General features: G+C 41.1%; 2 protein-coding genes across 3 annotated transcripts in view; one reads left to right on the top strand and one right to left on the bottom strand.

Annotated features, from left to right (window-relative positions):
* The first annotated feature begins 466 nt into the window (after positions 1 to 466).
* Positions 467 to 7,302, top strand: LOC145403403 (C-type mannose receptor 2-like). Its single transcript, XM_080275184.1, has 10 exons — positions 467 to 517; positions 702 to 827; positions 1,886 to 2,006; positions 2,163 to 2,360; positions 2,865 to 2,958; positions 3,657 to 3,782; positions 4,595 to 4,872; positions 5,839 to 5,932; positions 6,633 to 6,755; positions 7,204 to 7,302. Exons 1-10 carry the CDS (start codon positions 467 to 469, stop codon positions 7,229 to 7,231), a joined length of 1,239 nt encoding a protein of 412 aa, XP_080131310.1. The 3' UTR covers positions 7,232 to 7,302.
* A 4,573-nt stretch (positions 7,303 to 11,875) lies between these two features.
* LOC145403261 (bestrophin-2-like) overlaps positions 11,876 to 26,592 on the bottom strand; it is a 32,560-nt gene continuing 17,843 nt past the window's right edge. Inside the window, exons 3-12 of one of the 2 annotated variants that reach the window (XM_080275078.1) lie at positions 26,550 to 26,592; positions 25,831 to 26,002; positions 25,237 to 25,366; positions 24,511 to 24,749; positions 23,854 to 23,979; positions 23,038 to 23,145; positions 21,749 to 21,946; positions 17,708 to 17,813; positions 13,198 to 13,271; positions 12,551 to 12,714 (exon numbers count right to left, since the gene is read on the bottom strand). The exon at positions 26,550 to 26,592 is cut by the window's right edge and continues 68 nt beyond it. In XM_080275078.1, the coding sequence (XP_080131204.1) occupies positions 12,682 to 12,714; positions 13,198 to 13,271; positions 17,708 to 17,813; positions 21,749 to 21,946; positions 23,038 to 23,145; positions 23,854 to 23,979; positions 24,511 to 24,749; positions 25,237 to 25,366; positions 25,831 to 26,002; positions 26,550 to 26,592 (1,229 nt within the window). In that variant the 3' untranslated portion in view covers positions 12,551 to 12,681. Of the gene's footprint in view, positions 12,715 to 13,197; positions 13,272 to 17,707; positions 17,814 to 21,748; positions 21,947 to 23,037; positions 23,146 to 23,853; positions 23,980 to 24,510; positions 24,750 to 25,236; positions 25,367 to 25,830; positions 26,003 to 26,549 lie in introns of both variants that reach the window. The other variant, XM_080275077.1, reaches the window with a different exon arrangement.

A 26,592-nucleotide genomic window follows, 5' to 3' on the forward strand; every position in this document is an offset into this window, starting at 1 on the left:
CCTAATAATTTTCTCGTTAGAAGGTAAAAAGTTGTGTCTTACGAGCAGTCACTGAGTTTGATGGCTGTTTATCACCCCTTTCACAAGAGGCCCACAGATATCTTGGTTATGTGAAGAGAAAGAGAGAGAGAGAGAGAGAGAGAGAGAGAGGGAGGTGAAATAAGAAAGGAAAGAGAGAGAGGAGGGTGGGGCAAGTATGATTTTTGAGAGACAAGATGGCGGTGGCAGGTAGGGAGTGGGACAGGCAAGAAAGGGAGTAGAGGTGTACTGTCTGGGAAGGGAAGAGAGGAGGATGGTGGGAGTATAATTTTGGTGAGAGGAGAGGGAGGGAGAGGGTAGATGGGGAGTGACACAGGTGAGAAAGGGAGTAATGTGGAGGGCCTGGGGGGAAATGGGAGGGTGGAGGAGGGGGTTCCTAATGTATATATAAGGGCAAGATGGATTGCCAGTGAGCCAGTGTGTCAAGATGGTGCCTCCCACACTACCACTGCTGCTGATCCTCTCACTCTCTCTCACTGTAAGGCTGAGAAGTGTTTGTGAACTTTTTGACTGCCACTGTATATGTGGTGGGAGAGCTCCAGAAGAATCGGTCATTTTTACGTTTTCATTTTTATATTGTCATTGTTTTATATTTATATATATATATATATACATACATACATATTTCATTTGTGTACTTTAATCATTATTTCTCTCTCTAGGTGGAGGGTGGGAGTGTAGCCAATGCCAGAGAGAAGGAGGTGGTGGAGTTAGGTGGCGGGGTGAGGGCAGAGGTGACATACTCCCTCTATGAACAACCACAACTATTCTGTCAGGCCAAAAACAAGGTCAGTGGGGGTGGAGAGTGAGAGAGAGGGCTAAGGAAAAAAAGGGAAAAAGCTACATTTTGAAACTCTGCAGAAGTGGGTGCTGGAGAGGGATGCCTTCATGCAGTGGCACCAATGTAACTGGGCAGCCTGGTTTTACAGTACTAATGACCCTTGAAGCCCTCCCTGTCCTCTGAAAAAAAAGATGGTGGACTGCAGAACAATGGCATCTTGCAGTCCACCAAGTTCATGTTGAGCTGAGTCAGGGACCACCACAACAAAAAAAGCTTGTGATTATCCAGTCTGATTACCAAGGCTAGTGCATAGTTGTTCTACCTTATCTTGGCCCAGAGTTTTGTCCTTTTGTCCTTTACACAGCAAGAGTTGCGGTAATAAAACGATACTGTTCTTCCTCCTTTTCAAGGCATTTTTGCTTGATGCATCATATTTTGGGGTTGATCTGTTGTTACAGCTCAGTATTCAAGATGGAGAGGTGTCAGTTTCAGGCCAAGTAAAAGTAAAAACAGTACAGTATATCCACTCTTCTTAACTATTCTTTTCTGTTGCTTATGGTCTTACTCTCCTCCCTCCACCAACACACTTTCTCTCCTGGGGTTGGCAGGGGTGTAGCTGGAAGGGGCATAGCTGGGCAAAATCATCTTTACCCTAATGTCTTTGTACCTTGAACAGAAAGAGGAACTTGGATTGTAAATTTAACGATTGTTGTAGTTCAGAGGAAGGTTGAGGTGAAAAAGAAACTGATTATTTGCCTTAGCCTCCTCTCTGGGATTAAATAAAAACTAATTACAGGCATCAGCCTTACCCTCTTCATTGCACTGATGCTTTATTTTAGTTTATTCCTGTGACCTCCGGGTGATTTTTTTTTTCACCTCAGGAAAGACCTCTTGTCTGATTGGGGTAGATAAATGCTACATGTGTAACCCTCAGTTCAGAGTCTTTCGCAGCTTGAGTAAAACTGTCTTGAGATAGCAATAAAAATAATGAAAGACACCATTGTAGCCAAGGGGTTAATGACTCGTTTATTTGGCACTAATCATTCTCTCTCTTTATCGGTATAGAACGTGGTTGCAGGCGCCATACTGACTGGCACCAAGCTGCTGAAGAACCACGGGTACCTTCTGAGAGTGGACATCGCTGACGGAGATGTTACTGCCTGCAGTCTTGTCCCAGCTGTTGGAAGTAAGTTTTGGCATTATCCTAATGCTAATGCTTTTTTGTTGTTGCCAGAGGTTTGTTCTTCATTATTTCAACTTTTTCTTTCGTTGGTGGGGAACCCTCACCATGGCTTTTGTGTTGTAACCAGTAGACCTGTACTGATTTTTATTCCCCTCTCAGGGTCAGGGGATTTGGACCCATCGTGGTGTGGGGGTAAGCCAACCATGGAGTGCCCTGACGGGTGGAGGTTAGGGGGTGACACGTGCTTCATGGCCTCCAATGAGACGGGCACATGGATGGAGGGACAGGAGTTCTGTAATGCCGCTGGGGCCTCACTTGCCACCATCACATCACACAACCAGCAGCATCTTGTCACTGGTATGCAGAGTTTGCACTAATGTATGTTTTTATAACTTGGCTTTTAGATTTTGGGCTGGTGCTGGAGAGGAATGCCTTCATGTGGTGGTGCAAATATAACTGGGTGGCTTCAGTGCCCCATTGTCCAAGCATCACACTGCTGTTTCCCTGACCCAGAAAGAGATGGTGGACTGCAGGAGAACAGCAGCTTCTGCCTGCAGTCCATTGAGCTCATATTTTAGGTGAACCTTGGGCTCCAACTACTTTTGCTATCCTAAATTTTTAGCAGACAATACCATTTTGTGTTCTGACAGTTGCTGTATGAAGTCATACAGGAATGTCTTTATGAAATTGACTACTATTTTTTTTCTCTAACATATCCTAAAATATATGATGGTGAGTGTTAGTAATAGATTAAAAATATATGATGCTATGAGAGTGAGAGAATATCAATACTTATGGTAATCAGTTGCGTACTTGAATAGTTTCCACTAACTTGGCCTTATCCACACTCACTAACTGTAGGTCTGGTGGATGGTGATACTTGGATCGGGCTTAACGACCTGAAGGACGAGTACACCTACACCTGGGCTGATGGCACACCTGTCCAGTTCACCAGGTAAGTCGATCATCTCATATCTCTTTGTGTCACCTGTATTATTAACTCCCCCATACCAGAGAATTTTTAAAAATATTTTACTTTCTTTGCTGGGGAGGGATGCCTTCACATGGTGGCAGTGATATGAGTGTGTGGCTCTGCTTCCTGATTATACAAACATCCCAATCTCCCTCTCAATCCCCCCAAGGAGGATGGTGTACTGCAGGAGAGGCAGAAAGGTGCAAACTTCAGCCTACAGTCCACTGGGTTCACATTTCAGATGAAACTAAGGTTACAGTTGCTACTGCAACTGCGATCTTTTGTCAGTTTTAATCAAGTTAGATATTTCAAACTAGAGTGGTTAGATATAGCTTAATAAACCCTGTCAGAATGTGAGACCTCCTCCAAATTGAATATAAGCCTACTGTCTCACCTGTCACTCTGTCAGTCAGATTTTTGGACTCCTTTACTCTTGCTCCCTGGATCCTACCCCACCCTATCCTTAGGTGCAAAAAGAGGGCTACTGTAGATGATGATGATGATTGTGATCGTGATGAATTTACTATACTGACATTCTCTCAGAGCTGAACAAGGTAAAATATTTGCCTTTAGACAATCTAGCAATATTTTTTTCACATTAGTGGGAAGTAGGATAATGATAGAGTTGTTATGATTCTCTCACTATTTCATCAATTTTAACTTTATTTCCTGTTCCTTAGCTGGGCTTATGGACAACCAAGCAACTCCGGTGAATTCTTTATCTTCGGCAAGAGAGAGGACTGTGTTGAGCTGTGGCAAGAGGCTAACTACCGGTGGAATGACGCCCAGTGTGATAATCGCAAGAAGTAAGTTGGCCAGAACCCTGATTCACAAACAGACTTAGTTATTTCACTCTCATAACTCATATTTGTCCCCTGTCGCACTTGAATCTTTTACCTTTCATGGGACAGTTCTCGGATGCTCGCAGGGAGATCAAGGGTGGACCTTCGTGCTGGGTATCGTTCACCCCTGTTGCCCCCGTACAATTTTCAGATGCTTGGTAATCTCTTGATCTAAGGTGCGTCAACTGTATACAGCCCATAAGGGTCTAAATCCAAGGGTTTGTTGAGGCTTATTGCTCATATGATGCCACTAATGGGTGAACCAAGGGTCACTCAGAGCTTAATGTGTGGAATGAGGAACCTAACCCTGGGCCCCTACACTCCAGATGGGGCAGTACTCGACTGTATGATGGATGGGTGGCTGGACAGGAGACATGGAAAGATTCTGCAGTTTCCTTTTCCTGCCATTCCTGCAAAAATAATCCTTATTTACTACTGTAGATGGAAAAGGAAAGGAGGCTGCACATTAGTCTGATGTCTCTTGTTTTTCTGCAGATCAAAACTTTTTTACTGGATGGAGTTGAATGTATGTTTGTGAATCCAGGCACAGAATGTTACTGTAATGCAGCAGCTCTCAAAGATGATTTTTTTTTTTTTTTTTTTAGGTTATCAGTTACAGTATTTTGATTTTTTTTTTAATTTTAAACATTTGCAAAGCCAACATAGATTTTTAACTGTTGGTCACTTCCATTCTGGCTCTCATTAAAGATGGAATTTCACTGAACTTTCTCCTAGACATGACTTATCACAGTGTGCCATTTTTTCTTATACTGTAGGTTCCTATGCAGCCAGCCAGCCATTCCTATCACCACCACCACAACTACCACAACCACCACTACCACCACCACCACAACCACCCCAACTACTACCACCACCACCACCCCCACTACTACTCCTGCCCCCACCTGTGAGGCTGGGTGGAGCATGTACGAGGGACTGTGCTACTGGGTGGGAAAGCGTGAGGCAACGTGGATGGAAGCAAAGGACATTTGTGGTGGTCTAAATTCCAAGCTTGCATCAGTTACCAGTGCCGAGGAGCAACTGTTCTTGAAAGGTTGGTTAGAAGAAGTCTTTGTTCCACTCTTATCACTTTTGAAGAATACTGATGTGAGTTAAGGGATTTTCTTTTCACACATATATATAAGATATTTTTAATGAAGGTAAGCTAAAGCAATTTGTAGACTGCCCTCTATCTGTTTTTTTCTTGCTCTCTGAAGCCTACCAAACCCCATCCTTATGTGTGAAAAAGAGATCAGCATGATGTTGATATGATGGTGTTGATATAAGGTACCGGTACTGTATATATGGAGAAGCACATGACTGGTTATTGTGATGGTGTGAATGCCAAGCTTGCCTCAGTTAATAGTGGAGGGGAGTAACTGTTCATAAAAGTTTGATTAGAAAGTTATTTATATTTTACTGGTACTTGTTCTTTTCACCATCCAAATCAGTGTTGGGTGTGGAAGTCCTTTGATAATAGAATAGAGTTTGCTTATACAGTTATGGTCATATGGAGAGAATGTACGTAAATAGGGCTAGGAAAAGTTTATACGTGAGTGGGTTTGAAGATGAGACTAGGCTTGGTAGGCTAAGAAGTAGGTGGATGGCTGTGTTAAATGAGTGTATGAGAAAGTGAGGTATGAATATCAAATAAGCTAGAGATTTAAGTGGATCAGGTTGGTTGGTTGAGTTATGTACAGAGGAACATACAACATGGATTTGGCACCCCTTGTTCATTTATTCATTAATTTTGTTTTATTACTTGGCAGTCAGCAGCTTAACTATGTGGCAGATGTATGTGATATGCAGCTATAAAGAAAAATGTGAAAATTTTAAGGCCTATGCATGCAAGCTTGTTGGAGCCTTTATAAATGATCTGATGAGATGGTTATGTTTGTCATGTGGAGCCAGGACTATTAAAGCTTGAATGATGTGTGAATAATTGTATGGTCCATCTTCACTGGGCATGGTCTCTTCTCCCTTCTCTTCACCCTTCTATCCCCTCCCCATCACCCCACAGGTCTGGTTAGTGACACAGCTTGGATTGGACTGAATGACAGGAATAAGGAAGGGACATTCGTGTGGGAAGATGGATCCCCATTCTCGTACTCCAAGTAAGTGCAGAATTGTGTTTTAAGGGGCCCTGTGTGTGAGTGCAAGTGTAGACAACAAAGTAAGAACAAAAAATAGTAAATGAATAAGTAAATAAGTGAGTGGAGATGACATTATAGTGCGAGAGAGGGCAAATTTTTATGGAATGATGGAATACCCTATTCTCATATTCCAAGTAAGTTCAGATTTATGCTTTAGAGAGGCCACTTTAGAAAATAGGGGTGAATTAGCTACATTCTACGACAACTGTCTTTAGTTTCTATATTAAGGAAGAAGCTGGCAGGGTTATGCTGATGATATACTAGTGACCACATTGTTTAATACTATATACCCATTTTGCTCTACCTGGTCTAAAATTACCATCCCTCCACCTTGAATGCTGAGTTGTAGCAGTAGGTTAGCACAAGAATGTGGTGCCAATCAGAAAGAAGTGCTGCAGGAAGGTTGTAGAGCTGTAGTAGTGTCTTTTTGTACCACTGAGCTGCATGAATAAGTTGCTAAAGGCCAAAAATCTGAAAAGTTAAGGTTGAAGGATTGTATCTTGCATTTTGTCTTGGCTTTAGCTGGGACAAGGGTGAACAAAGTGACACCCAGATAGTCTTAGGCTCAGTATGGAGATGAGGAAGCAAATAAGGCTATGAAGATTGATGGTGGTGGTGGTGGTGGTGGTTGCAGTGATGATGATGATAAACACCATTTCAGCTGGGAGAAGGGAGAGCCGAGCAACACTGTCCTGATGTTTGGTGCTGGTGAGGACTGTGTGGAGATGAGGAAGAACTTCGGCTACCTCTGGAATGACGAATCCTGCACCTCGAAGAACCCCCAGTGAGTGTTTTTATTTAGTGATACCTGGTGGTCTAGTAGGTTAAGGTGCACTATCTGAATGTCACTCATAAGGGTTTGGATCATAGGAGAGGTTGGGATTTATGAGAAGAGGGAGGCAGAGCTCTCTATACTTTTTATATTTTTATGTCTGGTGGTTTAGTGGATTAAGGCACTTCAACCCGTGTGTCCCATGTGATATGTCATTGATAATTCTTTCATTTTTGTGGGATGGAGTCAGGATTCCAGGGGCTTGGATGGTCAGCAAATGAGAGTGTGGCCCATTTAATTAGAGAGACTTTTGGTTAGTTCTCAGATCTCTCAGACTTTTCCTTACTCTCTAGACTTTACCTTACCTCACCTGTTGGTGGGAAACAAGTTCAGGATAATGATAAAAATGTTGATGAAATTTTTTTTTTTCTCGTTACTGATATATATATACTGTCTGCAGGCACATCTGTGAGAAACCACCTCAGTAGTCTACCACAGATGCCCAGTAGCCAACAACCACAAGCTACTGAAGACCACCTGCATCACTGATTACCTGCACAATCCTGTCGTACATCTCAGACAGTAGGGAAAATACTGAATTTTAGTAACTTTAGCATCTGTAGTCACTGTAGAAGTAGATGTTCAGTAGCTTATTATTGTGTGGTAGCATTTCCTTAAGCCCTTACACCTCAAAAGAGGTGGTATGGGACTGGCTTGAGTGTTTTTGTTTATTTTAGTGCATGGAGTTTGTGGGTCCATTACACTACAGTATACAGTATGGTACATTACTAGAGCAGAATATATTATTATGTAGTGTTTATCCTTGTAATTCTTGATGATGATGGTGATGACTTAGGATCATCTCTCCTTGTGTGTATGAAATGATTTTTGAAGGACGAAGAATGGAGAGTGAAAACCTTCCCAATCATTGCACTCTTCCTGTTAAAAAAGAAAACAAAAAAATCATGCTTTACAAAAATTACATTGCCATGCGTTATTTTGCGAATCTTGGTCCTGCAGTTACCGGTACCCACTTACTGATGTTTATGGTAATGCTGTGATTGCTGTAGCCTGTGATTACATAATTAGAGGTTTAGACATTACATTAACTCTTTGAATTTACTCCTTTGATAATGTACAGAAATGTGATGCAGGAAGAAAAATAAACTAAATGGTATTGGAACAGGAGGGTGTCTTTCTTTTTGCAAGCTCCATATCTTTTATAATTAATTATTCAGCTCTTACTTAGTAGAGATTTTTCATTCTTTTTTTTAGCATATTTTTCATAGCTCAGTGGCATAATATGATGTAGATGTACTATGGGTGAAAAAAGTATAGGTACACAATATGTATGAAACATTTTGGACCACAGAACAAAGGTCACTGAAATATTAGTGTCTGACCTACCACACATTGGTAGTCTTGATGTCGGAGGTGTCTTATATTACGACCTAGCAGTATCCTCTTGCAGTCATATAGCAAATGTTATGTTCTTATAAACAGACATTGTTCATATACAATGAGACATTGGTAATGTAATGCAGTTGTTCAAATGTTTTCATTAGGCATCAGACCCCTGTGCACTGATACTTTTTTGACCCATGGTACATTTTTCCTTAGCAGTTCTTTATGACAGTCACAAGATATATTTTACTGTTTGTCTTGTTGCAGCTTAGGATTCAAGATGGAGAGAAAGCAGTTTTAGGCAGAGTTAAAGTGGACAGTATAGTTTATTTCTTTATTTACAGTATTTATTTATTTATGGATAGAGCAATTTTAGGAATAGTTAAAGTGGAGAGAGTATAGTTTAATATGTATATGTTTACTTATATATGTATTTATTTATTTCATTTTTTAATTGATATAATCTGATCACTGAACTCCCAATAGGACATAGTATAATGCTGTAGCTTTTAATGTATGCTTCATTTTATACAGTCTTCATTAAGAACTAAGAACGTCAGGTTTTTCAGTGATGACTGAATTAATTTTTACTTCTTTTCACTGGGCTTTTTGTTAATTGTTTTGCTTCTCTTCCACTTCAAAAATCCTATTTCTATATATTGCCCATGTGATTTATTTGTGAAAGGGGTTATAACTAGCATCTCATTTACTTCTTCTTTATTGATTTATTGCATATAGGTATCAGTAGCTCTGTCATAGACCCTGACTTCAAACACACTCATATACTGTACTGTATATACGGTACATTGACCAAATGCACACTACTATTTTGCCATTGTATGTTAATTTGATATATTAGGATTCATACAATAGATTTATTCCTTTATTTGCCTGAGCAGAGACTCACAAAGTTACCTACAATAGTATTTCCCATGTAACCCAGATTTGTTTAGGCAGGAAGAACAGCAGACATGGAAACATTTTGCTTATCCTTCCCACAGAAATAAATCTTTCGTTATGATGGAAATGATTGATATTTACAGCATATTATTTTCATTATAGCATCAGCATATTATATCTCTTATAGTTAATTACAGGATTATGATATATACACATTGTCTTTGCCCCAAACACAGGCTAATTGCTATCTTTAGAGCACTCCTGAGACAGTATTGATATGACTAGAACAGCATTTGATCTTGTATTTACACAATTAGGACAATATTTTTTATCATTTATTTACATTATTAGCATGGTATTTGGTTTTTATTTACACAGATAGTAACTCTGGCACCCTGTTCCAGCAAATGCCAGATGATTTTATGGCTGTGAGAGTAAGTATAGGTATGCGAGTGTAAATATTGTCACCATTAACACTCTCATTGTTGAAACAATCCTGTTACTATATTCTGTCATGACTATTGTTCAGCTAAGAGGGAGTCATAGGAGCCTGGGAGTGTTAATACTGCCTCCATTAACTCTCAGGCAGGGTAGCTCTAGTACTGTACTCTTTTCCAGCTAACACCAGACAGTTTTATTTTGCTGAGAGAAAGTCTTGGAGTCTTAGTGTTAAGCATTTCTCTAGCACAGCTCATCACCACTCCAAACTGTTCTTCTTTGTGTAATCACCTTTATCCCTACACATTCTTAACTTTTCTCTCCCACTGTCTCCCTTTTGTCATGGTTTAAAGCTATCACCAAAGTAGTACAGTATTTTGTGACCAGTATTGTTAAACCCTACAGTATGGTGATTTTTATTTTCTATTCGTGCTGTCTCCAGGCTGTTATATTCAGCTTAGGAGAGACTTTTCCATGAAGAGGAGGAGGTAGAAAAACCATCAGTTTTCTCTTGCCCATGAAATGTCTCCTCTAAAGCTGTGGTCACAAATTTACATTTTTGAGCAACAGCAGTCAGAAAGGTAATAAGACAAGCAATGAAATTCTTTCATAGGTGGTCACATGAGTCATTCTATCCAAGCAAGAAAGGAAAAGGCAATTGCCAGGCAAGTAGGAGACAAATGATTGTCGTCTTTCCAAAAATAATTGTCCTCCAAAACTTCTGAATGTTTGTATATTGAGTAAAACAGCAATTCTGGAAACAAGAATTGCTAAAAAATGTCCTGTGGCCACAACCTGAGGTACAGGTGCAGATAAAGGAACCTAGACACCATCTCAGTCCCACTGCATAAGACTGAGTCACTTCTAACAAATAAGTTACAGTGGAGAGAGTGGGAGATTGGCATCAGATGAAGGTGCTGCCACTTTCCCACCCACCTCAATGTAACTCATCAACCAAAAGTGACCCAGTTCTTGTGCACTCTAGCTAAGGCAATGTCTCTGTTTGTTTTATCCACATCTGTGCAAAAAATATCAAGAGCTGGAAAGAACAAAATATAAAACAAATCATCTGACTAAAGAGGTTTAGGTAGATTAGCAGTTTGTAAAATTATCTAAGATTACACCTAACATCTACAGTAAATAAGTACATTGCAGTACATCACAATATATATCAATATGATATATAATGACCTCTCTCTTTGAATAATATTGTGATTTCTTACATCTGCTTTGGTTTTCAGCCAAGCAGATAAACCATATTTGATAGTCATTAATAACATACACAGTTCTTCTTTTGTTGCTACATAACCATGGTTTTTCTGGCAAAGTAGACCCATTAACCACAAGTAAGCAATTGCAACTGTGGAGCAATCCTACAGGCACAGTACAGTACATACACCATGTAAGGAACCACCACCTTGTGGTTGACAGACCTCGCCAGGGTCAGACCAAGGTCTTTCCCCATGGTGAGGTGCAAGGAAACATGAGAAGGCTTGGCTCCTTGTGGACTCTGCAGCTGCTTCACTCCACTCCGGGTACACAATGCCACCACATGTAAGCCTCTTATCAGGTTGAAGGAGTTACTGTACATTAGGGCATCAAAGTTAGCAGATTTGATCATTGGAGACTTAAATAATTAGTAGTGCAGGCATTGTGTCATTAAGTAGTGAGTATATGTTATATGGTACATTATTTATAAATATATTTGCTGTGGAAATTAGGCTAACATCACAATATCTTAATAATTTGACAAGAGTAATGAGGTGTGAGGTTAGGTAGATTCTTTCTCTCTCTCTCTCTCTCTCTCTTTATGCTGTGTATGTACAGATATGTTATATCATTAAGATAGTTCTTCACCAAACTTCGTCATGTAAAGTGTTCTCCATTTTGATTTTACCCATATTCCTTTGTCATAGTTTCTTTTGTTCTTAGGCACCTGTTGGTATAGTGAATAGAATGCCCCAGTCCAAGTGACAACTGTGTTAATGTACACAAGTTCCATTCCTAAGAGAAGGCTGGAGGCTTTTCTGATAACGTACTGCCATCAAGGGAAGCAGCCTGTTCACCTACCCGTAAATATACTGGACTTTAGTGCCTTGCCTCATGTACCTAGACTTCAGAGGGGTAATATAGTATAGGCAGTTATGTTTTTTACCTTGGTATACATCCAGGTTAGGTTCCAAAATATCAGATATAACTGGTGCTTTAGGATGAAGGAAATGGTATTGTAAATTGGAATGATGTGCCAGATATCTTAGTGGTTAGGAGTGGAACTTGTACAGGCAATTTTTCTGTAATTTACCATGGGTGTAATTGCAAACAAGGTCACAAAGGTGAGTCATAACTGGGGAGTACTGTAATAACTTTAGATCAGTTGACTTCAGGTGGTTGGAAAAATGGGATGGGGAGGTGTGATCTTGCTTGTAGTTTAAGTTCATATGTGGCCAGGTTTCTAGAATATCATATGTTTTTCTATATAACTGGAAGAAAACAAGGAAACAAACAAATAAGCTTTATGGTTAACAGTGAAACTTGAACAAGCAGGTTTTCTGTAATTTACCATGGACATAATGAAAAAAAAAAAGAAAAAAAAAGCATAAAGTAAAGTGACTGCTGCAGTAATGAGGACATACAGTATCTCCATGGCTTTGGACTACTTCACCTTAGATGGATGCGAGAGCGAGCTGAGGAGTTGCGATCTTGCTTGCGATGTAACAGTTCAGACGTGGGTGAGGATTGAGGTGGTGAGCTGCCAGAGTGAGTCTGGGTAGAACTGGGTGCGAAATTTGACCTCAAATGGGTTGAGGCAGATTGAAAATTACCTCGATTTTGGGATGAAGTGGGTGAATAGCTCGACCTCGATTCTGTGAGGCTGGGTGGGAAACTGGGTCTAGATTTTATGGGACTGGGTGGGAAATTGGACCGACTGTGGGCTGAACTGGATGATGAGGGAGTGGACTTGCACTGGGTTAGATTAGGCAGGAAGTTTGATCTTGTTTTTGTTGGGCTGGGTGGGAAATTTGATCTCACTTTTGGAGGACTTGGTGGGAAGTTAGGTCTTGCTTTTGGAGAGCTGGGTGGGAAATTCTCTCTTGTTTTGGTGGGACTGGGTGGGATGCGTGGTGTGGCAAGGGCGGGCAGGAAGGCGAGACGGGTGGCAGTGTGGCGGGCACCCTCAAGGATGACACTGACTTGGTTATATCTCGGTGTGCAGGATGACCGAGATGTCCTGAGAAATCATGTTAGGATGAATTAAGGTATACAGTCAGATGTTGTTTTATGACTGGGTTTTGTTGAAATGTATCACAGCTTTTTTTCACACAATCGGTACTGTAAATTAGGGATAATATTGAAATCTGCTTTAAAGGTAGCAATAAAGCTTTACTATCTGATGTTTTTCTAGTTTTGTGTGGGCTTAACTTCTTGATAAATCCAGATGTTTTTATTCGGTTTAGTACAGACACCTAGTAGTGAAGGGCTTAATGAAGGCTATATCTAACTTTTCCATTTGGAAAAGTATCTCCTGAGCTGACAGAAATTGTCTGGTGTTAGTGAGAATAGGTGTGTGGGTGTAAGGGAGGGAGGGGTGTGTGGGTTTATGTAAGGGAGGGATTGTGTAGGTAAGGGAGGGAATGTGTAGTTGAAAGGGAGGGGAAGTACATACTTATGTGTTTGGGAAGGAATATGGTTGAGAGAGAGTGGGCAGATGTACCTGGGGGGAGAGGGAGGGCGAGGTCCGTGCTGGGGTGGGCGCAGATCCTGTTGGTTTGTGCAGTTCCTGTAGTGCTGTGTGAAGAAGGAACAATTGGAATTTTGATGTGCTGAAAACTTGTATGGTTAAGAGAAGGATCTATCTATCTATCTATCTATTGCCAGACGCCTCAATCCCGTTTGGGGTGGCCACAAACAAATCGCCTCCAAGTCGCCCTGTCCCCCGCCATTTCACTACCCTGCTCCCAACTCACACCCCCCTCTCTCATATACCTCTCCACCCCATCCCTCCATCTCATCCTCGGTCTCCCCCTCCCTCTTCCACCCTCCACCTCACTCACATACACTCTCTTCGTCAGTCTTTCACCCTCCATCCTCTCCACATGGCCAAACCACCTCAGTGTGTTCCTCACAACGCTTCCTATCACATCCACATCAACACCACAACGCTCCTTTATATCCTCATTCGTCAGCCTGTCTCTCCACGTGACTCCACAAGCTCCTCTTAAATAACTCATTTCCACTGCTCTCACTCTTGACTTGTGTCCTTCCAACAACGTCCAAGCTTCACTTCCGTACGTTAGAGTTGGTATCACAATACTGTCGTGTAGTAACTTTTTTACTTCCATGCTCACTTCCCTGTTTTCTATCACTGCTTTCAAGGAACCAGCAACCTTTCTTCCCTGCTGTACCCTTTTCAAGCACTTCACCCTCCAAACCTCCATCCTTACTCATCACACTACCCAAATACTTAAACGTACTCACATTTTCCAATTCCTCACCATCCAACCTCGCTATACATTCACTGACTTCACCTCTCTCAAAGACCATCACTTTACTCTTCCCTACATTCACCTTTAGGTTCCGTTTCTTACACACTCTCTCAAACTCATCCACCAAGCCTTGCAGCTCCTTCATCTTCACTCAACAACACAGTATCATCTGCAAACAACAGTACAGGGAGTTTCCAAACACTATCCTCTCTCACCAGGGCCACTCCAACATCCACTACCCTACCTTGTACCTCTTTTATTACCCCATCCATGTACAGATTGAACAACCATGGAGACATGACACATCCCTGTTTCAAACCAACTTTCAAAGAGAAAAATTCACTTAGTTCACCATCCACACGCACTGCAGCCTTAGCACCATCATACATACTCTTCACAGCATTCAACAACTTCCCATCTACTCCATATATTCTTAACACTTTCCACAATCCTTGTCTATCCACCCTGTCATATGCTTTCTCCAAATCCATGAAAGCCGCATACAACTTCTTTCCCTTCTCTAGAAACTTTTCCATTAAAGATCTAAGAATGAATATCTGATCTACACAACCTCTTCCCTTCCTAAAGCCTCCCTGTTCTTCTCCAACTAATTTCTCTGTTCTTTCTCTAACTCTGTCTATAAGTATCCTACCATACACTTTTCCTATTATACTAAGAAGACAAATGCCCCTATGATTACCACACACTTCTTTTTCCCCTTTTCCTTTGTACAAGGGAATAATTATACCTGACTTCCAATCCTCCGGGACTCTACCTTCCTCCCAGGCCAATCTGCACATCTTCCACATCCATTCTACTACTATCTCTCCCCCATGCTTCAGCATCTCACCACACACTCCATCAATTCCTGGGGCTTTCCCGATTTAACTTTCTTCATTGCTTCCACAACCTCTATCCTACTGATTTCTACCTGTCTTCTCACCTCCCTCCTCCTCCCAGCCATTCCCCAGCCACTTATACTCGCATTACTTCCATCCTCTACGTTCAACAATTCCTTAAAGTGTTCTCTCCATCTGCTCACTTTTTCTCCCTTCTCCACTAGTAATCTACCATGTTTATCTTTCACTCCCCTGCTAACTTCACTTCCACCCTGTCTTACTCTTTTTCACTTCTCTCCAGAACATTATCTTACATTCCCTCCACTTTACAATCAAATTCCTTCCAATTTCCTGATCCACTCTTCTTACTCTACTCTCTTACTAATCTTTTCACCTCTCTCTTCCTTTCCACATATAACTCTCTTCTGCCTCTCAACTTCTTCCACGCCCCTATTTCTCATCCATTCATTGTATGCTTTCTTCTTTTGTGCCACAGCCTGTTTCACCTCTTCAGTCCACCACGCTGTTCCTTGCACCCCCCTCCGTCTTCTCTTCCTTCCACACACCACATCACATGCTGCACATATTTCTTCTGTAAATATCTTACACACACCTTCCACGTCTCCCATCTGCTCCAATTCATATTTGCCCAATCGTTCCTCCACTTCTCTCTTATACTCTGCCTTTTTCTCATCCTCTTGTAACCTTTCCACTCTCCTTGCAACTACTCCTTCCTCTCGTCTTTCCCTTCTTCTATTCCTCCATCTTACTTGCATCCTAATTCTGGCCACCACCAAGTAGTGGTCAGAAAGGCCACTCCCCCAACCTCTATAAACTCTTGCATCCAATATACATCTTCGCATCCTTTCATCCACACACATAATCAATCATTGCCTTCCTTTCATTCAGTTCACCACCCACCCTTCTCATCACTCGCCATGTATACCTGTGGATCATTTTATGCCTGAAGAGGGTATTGGCTATTACCAACCCCCTCCCAGCACAGATGTCCACTAACGCACTCCCATTCTCATCTATCTCAGCAGGCACACCCCACTCACCAACTATTCCATCCACCTTCACATTACCAACTTTACCATTCATATCACCGATCAAAAACACTCTCTCATTCCTTCCAAACTTTTCCATGCACACTTCCACATTTGTCCAGAACTCTTCTCTCACTCTTCTAGCACGATCTTGCGTTGGCGCATACACACACACAATCGCCCACATTTGTATTCCAACTTTCAACTTTACCCACACAATCCTTGACCCAACTGATCCATACTGTCTTATGCTCTTCTTCCATCTTTTACTCACAACTATACACACTCCTTCCTTTGCCCTCTCATTCTCATCTACTCCTGCACATATACCCCATCCATACTCCCATTCTCTCACACTTTCTCCTCTCCATTTTGTTTCAGTTATTCCACATACATCCACTTTCGCATCCTCAAGCACCTGGACAATCTCTCTCTCTTTCACCTCATCATTCGCTCCTCTTACATTCCATGTACACATTACCAAGTCCTTTGTCCGGTCCTGGGTCGTCAACGTTTGGTCAGTCCTTGTCCGAGGCTTCTTGTTTGTTTTTTTAGTTAGTTGTTTTCCGGGGAGGGGCACTAACCCTCCGCCAACCCTTTTAGTCGCCTTTTACGACAAGCAGGGATACTGGGGGAGTATTCTTGAAAACCCCCCTACCCCCAGGGGGGTAGAGAAGGATGCATTCTGATATTTGAGACGTTTATGGTACACTTGTGGCTGTTACATTTTACACACACACACACAGTTACAAAATAAATCAGCTTTGCTTCAGTTATATTTTTCACAATTAACATTACATAATATTATCCTTGTGTCAGCTTACGATAATAATACAAGAACATAATAGCCTGGAATTATTATGTAACCAGAATGTTAGTTATAAGCAGAGACAATAGTTATCTTATTGTGTATGTTATGTAATTTACTGTCAGATTTACAAGTTTGAGCCTTAATTATTTATAAGATCAATTAGTTTCTCATATACATGCAATATAAGCAGAGAAAGAAGATATCACTGGAGTAATTAAAGCAGAGTAATATCATTAATTCATAAGTAATGAAAGATAGGTTTGAGGGAAGGACAGTGATAATCATCATCATCATCATTGTCATCAGTTCCCTCTGAAAATGGAGTGGATAGTAATAGTGGTAAAAATAATAAATGATCAGAACCTTGTTGCGTAAAAGGGATGTGGCTAATAATGATAATAATAGTAATCATCAAAATACTGTACAAAAAAAAAAGGTGAAGGAAAATCTAGCAGGAAAAAAGAACAAAGCAAAAGAAAAGCATATAATAGCTTCTAATGCAATTTTTTATGGGTCCTTCATTATAGTACACATTATGCTATAGCTATTTGATCACAGAACCCAGTTGGCTGAGGAAGCAGATGTGTTCATATGTTTGTGTATTTACCCAAGTCATACCCAGTTATCTTGTTAAGCTCATAATGTTCTGTCATCTGTTTAGCACTAAATGCAGCAGTCAGCATACAGTATACTCTCAGTCTTTCATGTGCACAACTGGTAAACTCATGAAGATTTTGTTTTGTATTTTATCCCATATTTAACTTTGTCTTTCAGATTCAGTGTCATAGCATTGTAAATGAATATATGTCTATGATCCCCTCCTTTATGCACTGTACATAGCACATGAGCGTGCACTTTAACAGATACTGTACTTTATTGCAGTACAGATTTTCAGTTTTGTCTGCTGCTTTCTCAGTGTCTTTGCCTGTCTGTGTGAGTAATAGTGTTGTGTCAGTAGAGCAAGCAGGTGGCCTCTAAATAGCTGAATAAAATAGTCATTCAGTAGCAAGAAGCCATCCAGTGTCTCCTCGTAGTGTACCTGAATGGGTGTGTGGGTGGGTGAAGTCACCGTTGTATCTGATGGGCGATGGTTTTCTGTATCCCGGCCTACGTCGCTTCTTCATACACAGCAGAGACACATGATTCTGAGTGGCATGGGGTGATGGCAGTGGATTGTTTATTTATCAGGTTTAAGGTTTTGTTTGGCTCTTTTATTTATCCAGTTATTAGACTTTACTAGTATTAAGTATGGATTGTTTTGAGGCTTACTGATTAATTTATTAGACACTATTAGTAACTGTCAGACCATGGCACATTTTCCAGCAGCAAGAAAAATAATGTTGTACAGGTATTAGCTAGAAAAATAGAACTGCAGCACCAGGCTCATCTGGAGAATCATGAACTTGCCCTTTTTGTGCACTCCATCATCCTTCTGTCAGGGGATAGGGAGGGAATAGAGGGATGTTTATAAGCAGGCAGCAGAGTTACTTAGCATATCAGTGCCACCACATGAAGTAGTCCCTCAAGAGCACTGTTAATCAGGATAATGTAGATATCTCATCCCCTGAGGTTCAGAGGTAAAATTGACAAAGTTTCTTAACCCTCAGTTTTCATTTTTTTTTTCATTTTTTTTTTTTTTCCGGTAACAAGTAAAACCATCTGGTGTTTGAATACTGAGCTGTCATGGCTTATATAGGTTGTGATTGTTTTACCTTATAGTCACACTTTCTTACCACTGCATTAGCTAATATTCTCATCATTTTTTTTCTGTTTATTAGCACAGGACCTGTAATTGTTATTTTTAATGTTATACTGTTGCAGCTACTTTTTATTCTGTGTTTTTGAACTTGTATTTAGCAGTGATTGTTATTACTAGTGTCATATTTTGTTAGTGTTGCATTTTATGGATTGTTTGGCTGTTATCATCAGCTACATAATAGAACTGTGCACAAGCCATTTCCTCAGTGACAGAAATTGGTATATCACTTGTGTTGTGGGGATGGACCAACATATGTGAATGTTTACTGTTAACCTGTTTATTATCATCTTCATCATCATCACCATCATCATGTGGACCTCCTTTCCTACCCTATGGCAGGGTGAGGAGTAGCAACATCCAGACAACCCAAGTTTGCCCAGGTCAATGGGCCATGCTTCCGTTCACTCATCATTCAATGGGGGTCACGGTGGCTTAGAGGTAGAGCATCGAGCTCAGGGCCTGGGGGTCATGAGTTCAAGCCGCTCCTTGGTCTGCCATGCCGGGAGGGGTAGCGCTCTCCTGTAACCTAGCAGGGTTATATTACCTAAGTTGCCTAGCTCGGGGAATTCATTTCTCCATTTCATCATTCAATCCCTCAGTATCCTGGCTGTACCGCACCAAAAACTTTCACCACATTCTGTAGCTTCACAAAAAATATTTGATAGAGTCAATCTGAATGCTCTCACGTTAAAAAGGGATGCCAAATCCCTGGTCATGCGCATCTTTGCACGAAGTTCATCCAGCCAGCTCGATCTCTTGTCAGTCCCCAAGCCATACTGACTTCCATACCTCTTTTCCTCAAACACTAATTCACCATATCCCTCCACCTTCTCCTTGGCCTACCTCGCCTCCTCCCTCCTTCAGATACGCTCAGATATATCTTTTTCACCACTCTGTTGTTATCCATTCTCTCCACATGACCATACGATCTTAGTACATTCTCATCAATTGTGATGTCCACAGACTTCCTCACTCCGCATCTATCATGAATCACATTACAATATTTTGTATCCTATCCATGCTCAGTACTCCACATACACTCCTCAGCAGTCCTATCTCCATTGATCTTACTCCTGACTTTTCATTTTTATGCCACACCATCGTCTCACATCCATATGTTAAAGTTGGCACTAACACTCCTTCATGCAAGCCTCGAGCAGCTGCAACACTAAAGCCTCTGATTCTTATCAAGGCATTCATAGCACCAGCTGCTTTCCTGCCTCGTGTCACTCTAATTTCCACTTCTTTGGGACATTTTCTTCTCATGTCTGTCACTGTACCCAGGTATTTGAACTCTCTCACCAATTCCAGTCTCTCTCCATTCACTGTAACATCGCACTGGGAGTCACCTTCTCTCTCGATAACCATCACTTAACTCTTTTCTACATTTACTGTCAAGGCATGATGCTTACAGACGTCAACAAAACTCTGCACTAGTCTACCAAGTTCATGTTTGGTATTTGCAAGTAGTACTGCATCATCAGCGTACAACAAATTTGAGATATTCCATCCATCACCATTCAGTACCAGTGCCATCTCTCTCTCCATAACTCATGTTTTTATTACTCTTATCACCTCAGTCATATATATATATATATATATTGGACAACCATGGGGACCCCACATAATCTTGTTGCACACCCACATTGATTGTGAATCATTCACTTAGATGCCCATTTACCCTTACACATGCCTCACAACCATCATAAAAACTCTTGTTGGCACCTAGCAGCTCACCATGTACACTGTACATGCGCAAAACCTTCCACAATCCTTCCCTATCTACTTTGTTGTATGCTTTTTCCAGATCCATAAATGCCATAAACACCTTATTGTCCTTCTCACAAGCCTTCTCCACTATCTGTCTCACCACAGATGTTTGATCCACACATCCTTTGCCACTCTTAAAGCCACCCTGTTCATCACTCATCAGGACTTCTGATATATCTCTTACTTTCTCTATAATAATTCTTCCATATACCTTCCCTACATCATTTAGTTAACTTATGCCATGATACTTCTTGCACTCACTTCGCTCACTTTCTCTTGTTTTGTACAGGGGTACAATCACGGCCTTTTTCCACTCCGCTGGCACAGTTTCACTCATCCATGCCTTCTTACATATCTCCAGCAGGCACTTCATTCAGCTCCTTGCACTACATTTAATCATCTCTGCATACACCTCATCAGCCCCAGCTAAATGATGTATTTCTTACTTTTTGCATGCTATGTGGAGGGGTTAGTCTCCCGAGATTGAATACGTCATTTATGTTTTGTCTTTTTATCTGTGAGTTTGTTTAGGTTAGGGAGACCTTTTTTACTTCAGGTGGATTTTCTCAGCTTAGCAATGATGTAGTGAATGTCTTTAGGTAGGCCATTTGTAACCCTTCCAGTTCAAAAAGTCTGTCCTAAGCTGAATAAAATCACCAAGAGGTAGCAAGAATGAATTATAAATGAGATCTGTGAGAAGAATGAATTAATCTCCATAATTCCTTCCTTGTTTATCTGTCAACACAACATGGAAGACCAAAAGCTGACTGCCACAGAGAAAATGGCTTATGCACCACTGTGTATTATTAATAGGTATTTTATTTATATTACTGTAATATTTTTCAGGAGGTTTCAAAGTGAGTTTCATTTGACTATGCTTTACTATATTATTTTATACTTATTTTTCATTTATTTCTACCATATGGTATTGATGCATTCTGTTGCTGTAAAGACAAGAGAAATTTACAGTGTGTAGTAAATCAAGATAATGGTGGATAAAAGAAACAAATTATCACTCAAGGAAGATAAAATGAAACTGAGAAAATGAAATGATAGAAAATGATAAATAATCATTAGAAAGTACAGTGCAGTAGAATGTCTGAGGAAACAAGCACGGTAGATTACATTCATTGATTAATTTAATATGACCAATTTTTTAGTCTTAAATACCCAGTGATTAATGATACTGAATTTAAATTACACATCGTCTATTTTTCTTTCAATAGGAAATTTCTTCATTAATGTTACATACAGATTTATTTTTCATGTACAGAATTTTTCTGGAAGTTACTATGAGTTGTTAAGGAAGTAATGGAGACGTGTAAAGTCAATACAGAAATCAGCAACTTTACACCTTCACTTCATGACTTTCAAGATTTCTTTAATATCATCATCATCATCGTTATTATCAGAACCTCTTTTCCAACCTAAGAATGGGGGTGAGGTATGGTCCAGAGATCAAGAAAAGACCTGATAGTGAGAGAGCTATCAACAACATGCCCAATTTAATGTGCCACTCACTTGCCATTTAAGTCCCCAGATTCAACCAACCTTAATTATCGGTGACGTGGAGTCCTTCTTATTCTGCTTGACAGTGCTGTTGTGGTGGTTCTCAGTGGGAGTGCTGGTGGTGGTGGTGGTGTAGTGGGGGCTGTCCTGGTGGGGGAGGGGCAGGTTGTCCTTACCGTTGTTGTTTTGCAGCACATCTGGGTAGAGTTTGTGCATCTCATCCACGATCATGTATGACACCTGGTGGTATAGGCATTATCATTTCATTTTCTTTTCTTTTTCTTTCCTTTTTAAAAATAAAGATTCATCATCATCATCTGGACCTCCTTTCCCACCCTAGGGCAGGGTGAGGAAATAAAGATTCTATCATTGTAAGATATGAAATATGAAATATATTAAGAGAGGTCATAAGATTGTAGGGGAACATGTGTCATAAGAGAGGTAATGTCACATATACTTGGCAGGAGTTATGTAGGTATTATAAAGTATGTACCGGTATTATGGTATATATAATTAGAAGACATTAGACTTCAGTATTTCATGTGTTGCATGAGGGATCTTGTCATTTAAACTGGGCAGGAGGGATATATTATAGGCATCATATGTATGTACAGTATTATGAAATACAGTATATAGATGGAGCATATGATTGTAGTAATATATGTCACAAGACGGATGTTGTCACATAAACATAGCAGGGATAATATAAACAAAACAAATGTGTTTGTGAATATAGAATGTGCTAACTCAACTTTGACATACTTTCTCATCTCTCAAGAACTAGAAACACTCCATTAACCCCTGTGCTAACATACCCAGGCATTTTCTTTTGCACTTCAAGAATGACCTCTTGGTGGAAACAGTACTATAAAGTCTTCATTGAACTCTTCCCTTTGATCTCAGCATAAACTGATTAAAATTGTTCCTTAAATTTTACTGAGGGGGTGTGAGTTGGAGAGAGGTCATCTTGTTGGTGGAAGCCAGGGTGACATGGAGACAATTCATTTGTGGCCACCTCTTTTGGGATTAAGGCATGTGGGTAAAAATGAAATGATAGATTGAGAGATTGTTAGAACATCTGCAACTACAGTTCCGCAACTAAACTCCCACAGCTACAGTGAAAAACATGTCCTACAGCATCTACAAACAGATGGTAAAGCCAGATTAGAACTACAGCAGCAAAGAAATGTCCTGTAAATTCAACCACAACTCAGCAACCAGCCTTCCACAGCCACAACAGTAACACACTACTTAATGCGTACATCTCCAGGCACCCTATGTAATGCTTCTTCGCCATGTAAGCAGGAAAGCAAGCACATACAGTACGATACCTCTAAGTGACGATCCAGAAAGTCAAGGGTGTCAAAATCATCATCATCGTCGCCAAATGGGTTGAGGAGTGACTCTGCTACTTTCAACCATCCCATGTAGAAGATGAACTGTAGGAGATGGGTCAGGTGGTGGTGGTGGTGGTGATAATAGTAGTAGTAGTAAGTAGTAGTAGTTAAGGTAGTAGTCAGTGTAGTTGAAATATAGTAGTTAGTAGCAGTAATAGTTGTAGCAGAGGTAGTAGTAGAAGTAAATATGCATGGTAAACTTTAACAGTGACTCTTGCATTATTTATGTTCTTGATATTGACATAGTTTCCATGCAAAACAATATTATGTGTTATGTGTAAGAACACAGGTGCTGCAGAGGGTCTCCTGCATGGGGTGGCACTAATGTGACCAGATGACTTTGCCTTCTGGTATGCAAATGTCTCTCAACTCCTTCCTTGTCCTCTGAAAAGAAGATGGTAGATGGCAAGAGAATGACAGTTTTAAGCTGGAATCTACTGGATTTACATCTACATGAGCCTGAGACCAAAACGATAGTAACAACTAGACTTAACAGCAAAAAGAGCATAAAAAAAAGTAGTTGCAATGCCAGACTGATCTGAAAGTAAACCCAGTGTACTGCATCCCGAAGCCATCCTTCCTTCATAGCCTACCATCTTCCTTTCAGTGGATAGGGAGGGAGTTGAGAGAAATTTATATAACCAGGTAGCCCTACCACCCAGTCATATTGGTCCCACCACGTGAAGGCATCACTCTACTGTACCTGGGTGACTTATTACAATGACTGTGTAAATAAGCAGCACCACTAACTTGAAGGAAGGTGAAGATGGGAATGTAGAAGTCAACGGAGTGGTCAGCGTAGCCTTGTTCAGGGTCCAGGAACTGACGACCTATGATGGCGAATCCAAAGTAAGAGTAGGTGGCCAGGGTGACGACCTGTGGGGGTTACTGGCAGTTAACCTCTCGAATATGCTGATGTCTTTTCTGAGCATGGGGGTTTGGTTGGTAGAGCTCTTAGGTTGGGACACACTGTGGCCTGTGCACTACGATTTGAATTGTAGATGTCACCAGAGTTTTTTCTGTCATGTAAAAAGCCACAGTGGGTGTAAGTTAGTCTCCTACCCTTAAATGTTGTGGGCTGTGGTAGCCTAACCTTGAGCCATTACACTATGAAGTAGACAATATGGGTAGGGCATCTTTTTTTTTTTTTCCCAGACGATTTTATTCTAAAAAACGGCAACCAGTCTCTTAGCCTTTGGGTGGACCTGGAGGCACTTGGAGTGGAAGGGCCTGATATTAGGCTACCATTGCTTGGACCGTGAAAGCCAAATTGTTTTGTGGTCTGATGCATTAAGTGGTAGAATGCAGGACTGACATGCAGATAGTCCTAAGTTATAATTCCAAAGGCAGACAGCACTAAAACTTATCTGGAGTGAGTGTGGAAGCATGATCTTAACTTCCACTAACCTGCGTATAGACCAGAGGTACGCTCATGGTGTGGTACTCTTGTAGCTTGCCACAGTTGTATCTCAAATTGGTGATCTCATTAATAACTGCCTTCTGGGCATGGTCGTCAGGACATCTGCCCTCCCGCCTGGCCTGACGAACTATTAATGCCGCCCACACCAAAGGCAGCCAGATCTTGTGGTGGCTGGAGTGGCCGTCCAACATTTCAAAGATCACTCGTTCGGTGTCTGTCATATACCCTTGAAATACAAAGAGATGTAGTGGTACAGTGTAAATACAGATGTCATCGAGAGAGAATGCCTGGTCTACTGGGCTTAATAATGCTGGATAAGACGGACATTTTTTTTCTTTAATACATCTGTACACCCCCTGCAACACCTACCACAAACATTACAGTACTTCAATAGTGCCATTAGTGAATGATGTGACATATTAGTTACAATTACCACAGCTACAACCTGATTTACCACAATTACAGTATTACATCTCCGACCACACTATACACTTGCAGCTTCCATCACACCCAGTACATATAGTAGTCTTCATATCACAGTTACAACCACATTTGCCACAAGTGTCACATTTATTACCATACCACTACAGCCACACAAGCCATAACAACCCCTACCACACCAACCACAACACAGCCCCTGCCACAAGTACCATCACACCAGTCACAACCACAATTTCAAGCACATTTACCGTAACTGCAGCCACCATTCTTACCCTGGTCAATATAGTGTTGGTATGAAGGGAAGCGTCGTGACACTCGGGGTGATATCCTGGCAAAGGCGAGGGCGAAGGCTAAGTTGATGTACCTGGCGAATGAACGACGTAGTAGATGCCCTCGCTCGTCCTGAAGGGGTTTGGGGTGGGAGGTAGAGGAGACAGGAAGAAGGGAGAGGGAGAGAGGAATGGAGGTGGGGAAGAGAGGTGCAGGTGGGGAAGAGAGGTGCAGGTGAAGGTAGGAGGAGAGATGAGGAAGGGAAATAGTGGATGAAGGAAAAGGAGAATGAGGACGGTATTGGACATGGAAAGGGCATGGAGAATAGAAGGAACGAGAGGTGGAGTGAAGGGAGGGAGATAACAGTTAGCTCCAAGCACCATGATCAGGCTTCTATCTTTGTCAGTATTGCACAAAAAACTCTCATATCCCACAAATCAAAAACTGTTCCCGAATTATATGTCATTTTTTTCTTCCCCCAACTCTCAGATATCCCTTAAAACTCCCCTACTTCTTCCAAAATCTGTTGCTCCCAAGCCCTTCTAAAATCGTCTCCCCTGCTCACGGCCGCTCCAAGTCCCCTGTCAGTTGCTTACCTGTCCCTGTATATAAGCTGAAACCAAAATGCATACAGTATCCGGCCAGGGAATCAACATGTACTGCTCCCACCACCGCTGCACCACGATGCTCACATAGAAACCCAGCACGAAGGAGATGGGGAACACGTTGCGGAAATACTCGCACGATATGGCGATTTTCTCGAATAATCTGGAAATAAAGAGAGTTGATTAGTGTTTTTATTTCATTTTTATGTATTTATTTTTTTAGTTGTGGCTCTCAGGAAAGTATAAAGTTTCGAAATATTTTGATAAATCGTGACAAAGGACAATGTGGCATTTTTCTGTATTTATATGTGGACAACGTGACAATTTTCTGTATATGTGGAAGGAGGAAATATTTGTATTATATAACTGTTTTATCTTATTAGGGTATGTTATTTTTTGTAAGTAGTTTTAATTTAAACTTTTTTTGGGGGGAAGGGGGGACAGGACTTGTATAGGAATGACATGAATGACGAAAAATCAATGAAAGAGACACACTCAGACCTTCCCTTTCCTCCCTTCCCTCCCCTTTCTCCTTTCCTCCCTTCCCTCCCCTTTCTCCTTTCCTCCCTTCCCTCCCCTTTCTCCTTTCCTCCCTTCCCTCCCCTTTCTCCTTTCCTCCTCCTCCCTTCCCCTTATCTTTTTCCTACCGGCTTCCCTCCCCTCCTCTTCCCCACTTTCCTCCACCTCTCTCTCAGCATCTAACCCCTCACCTCTTCTCGTGTTCTTGCAGGGCGAATCTGTAGAGGCCTGAGA

The sequence above is a fragment of the Coenobita brevimanus genome, chromosome 60 (genome assembly GCF_032717465.1).
Source record: "Coenobita brevimanus isolate Jiangsu-jjx chromosome 60, ASM3271746v2, whole genome shotgun sequence".
NCBI classification, from domain to species: domain Eukaryota; kingdom Metazoa; phylum Arthropoda; class Malacostraca; order Decapoda; family Coenobitidae; genus Coenobita; species Coenobita brevimanus.

Coding starts and splice junctions, on each gene's coding strand:
- LOC145403403 (XM_080275184.1), top strand. CDS start 467: ATGGTGCCTCCCACACTACCACTGCTGCTGATCCTCTCACTCTCTCTC. Junction 2,959..3,656: donor ACACCTGTCCAGTTCACCAG/GTAAGTCGATCA, acceptor CCTGTTCCTTAG/CTGGGCTTATGGACAACCAA. Junction 5,933..6,632: donor TCCCCATTCTCGTACTCCAA/GTAAGTGCAGAA, acceptor ACACCATTTCAG/CTGGGAGAAGGGAGAGCCGA.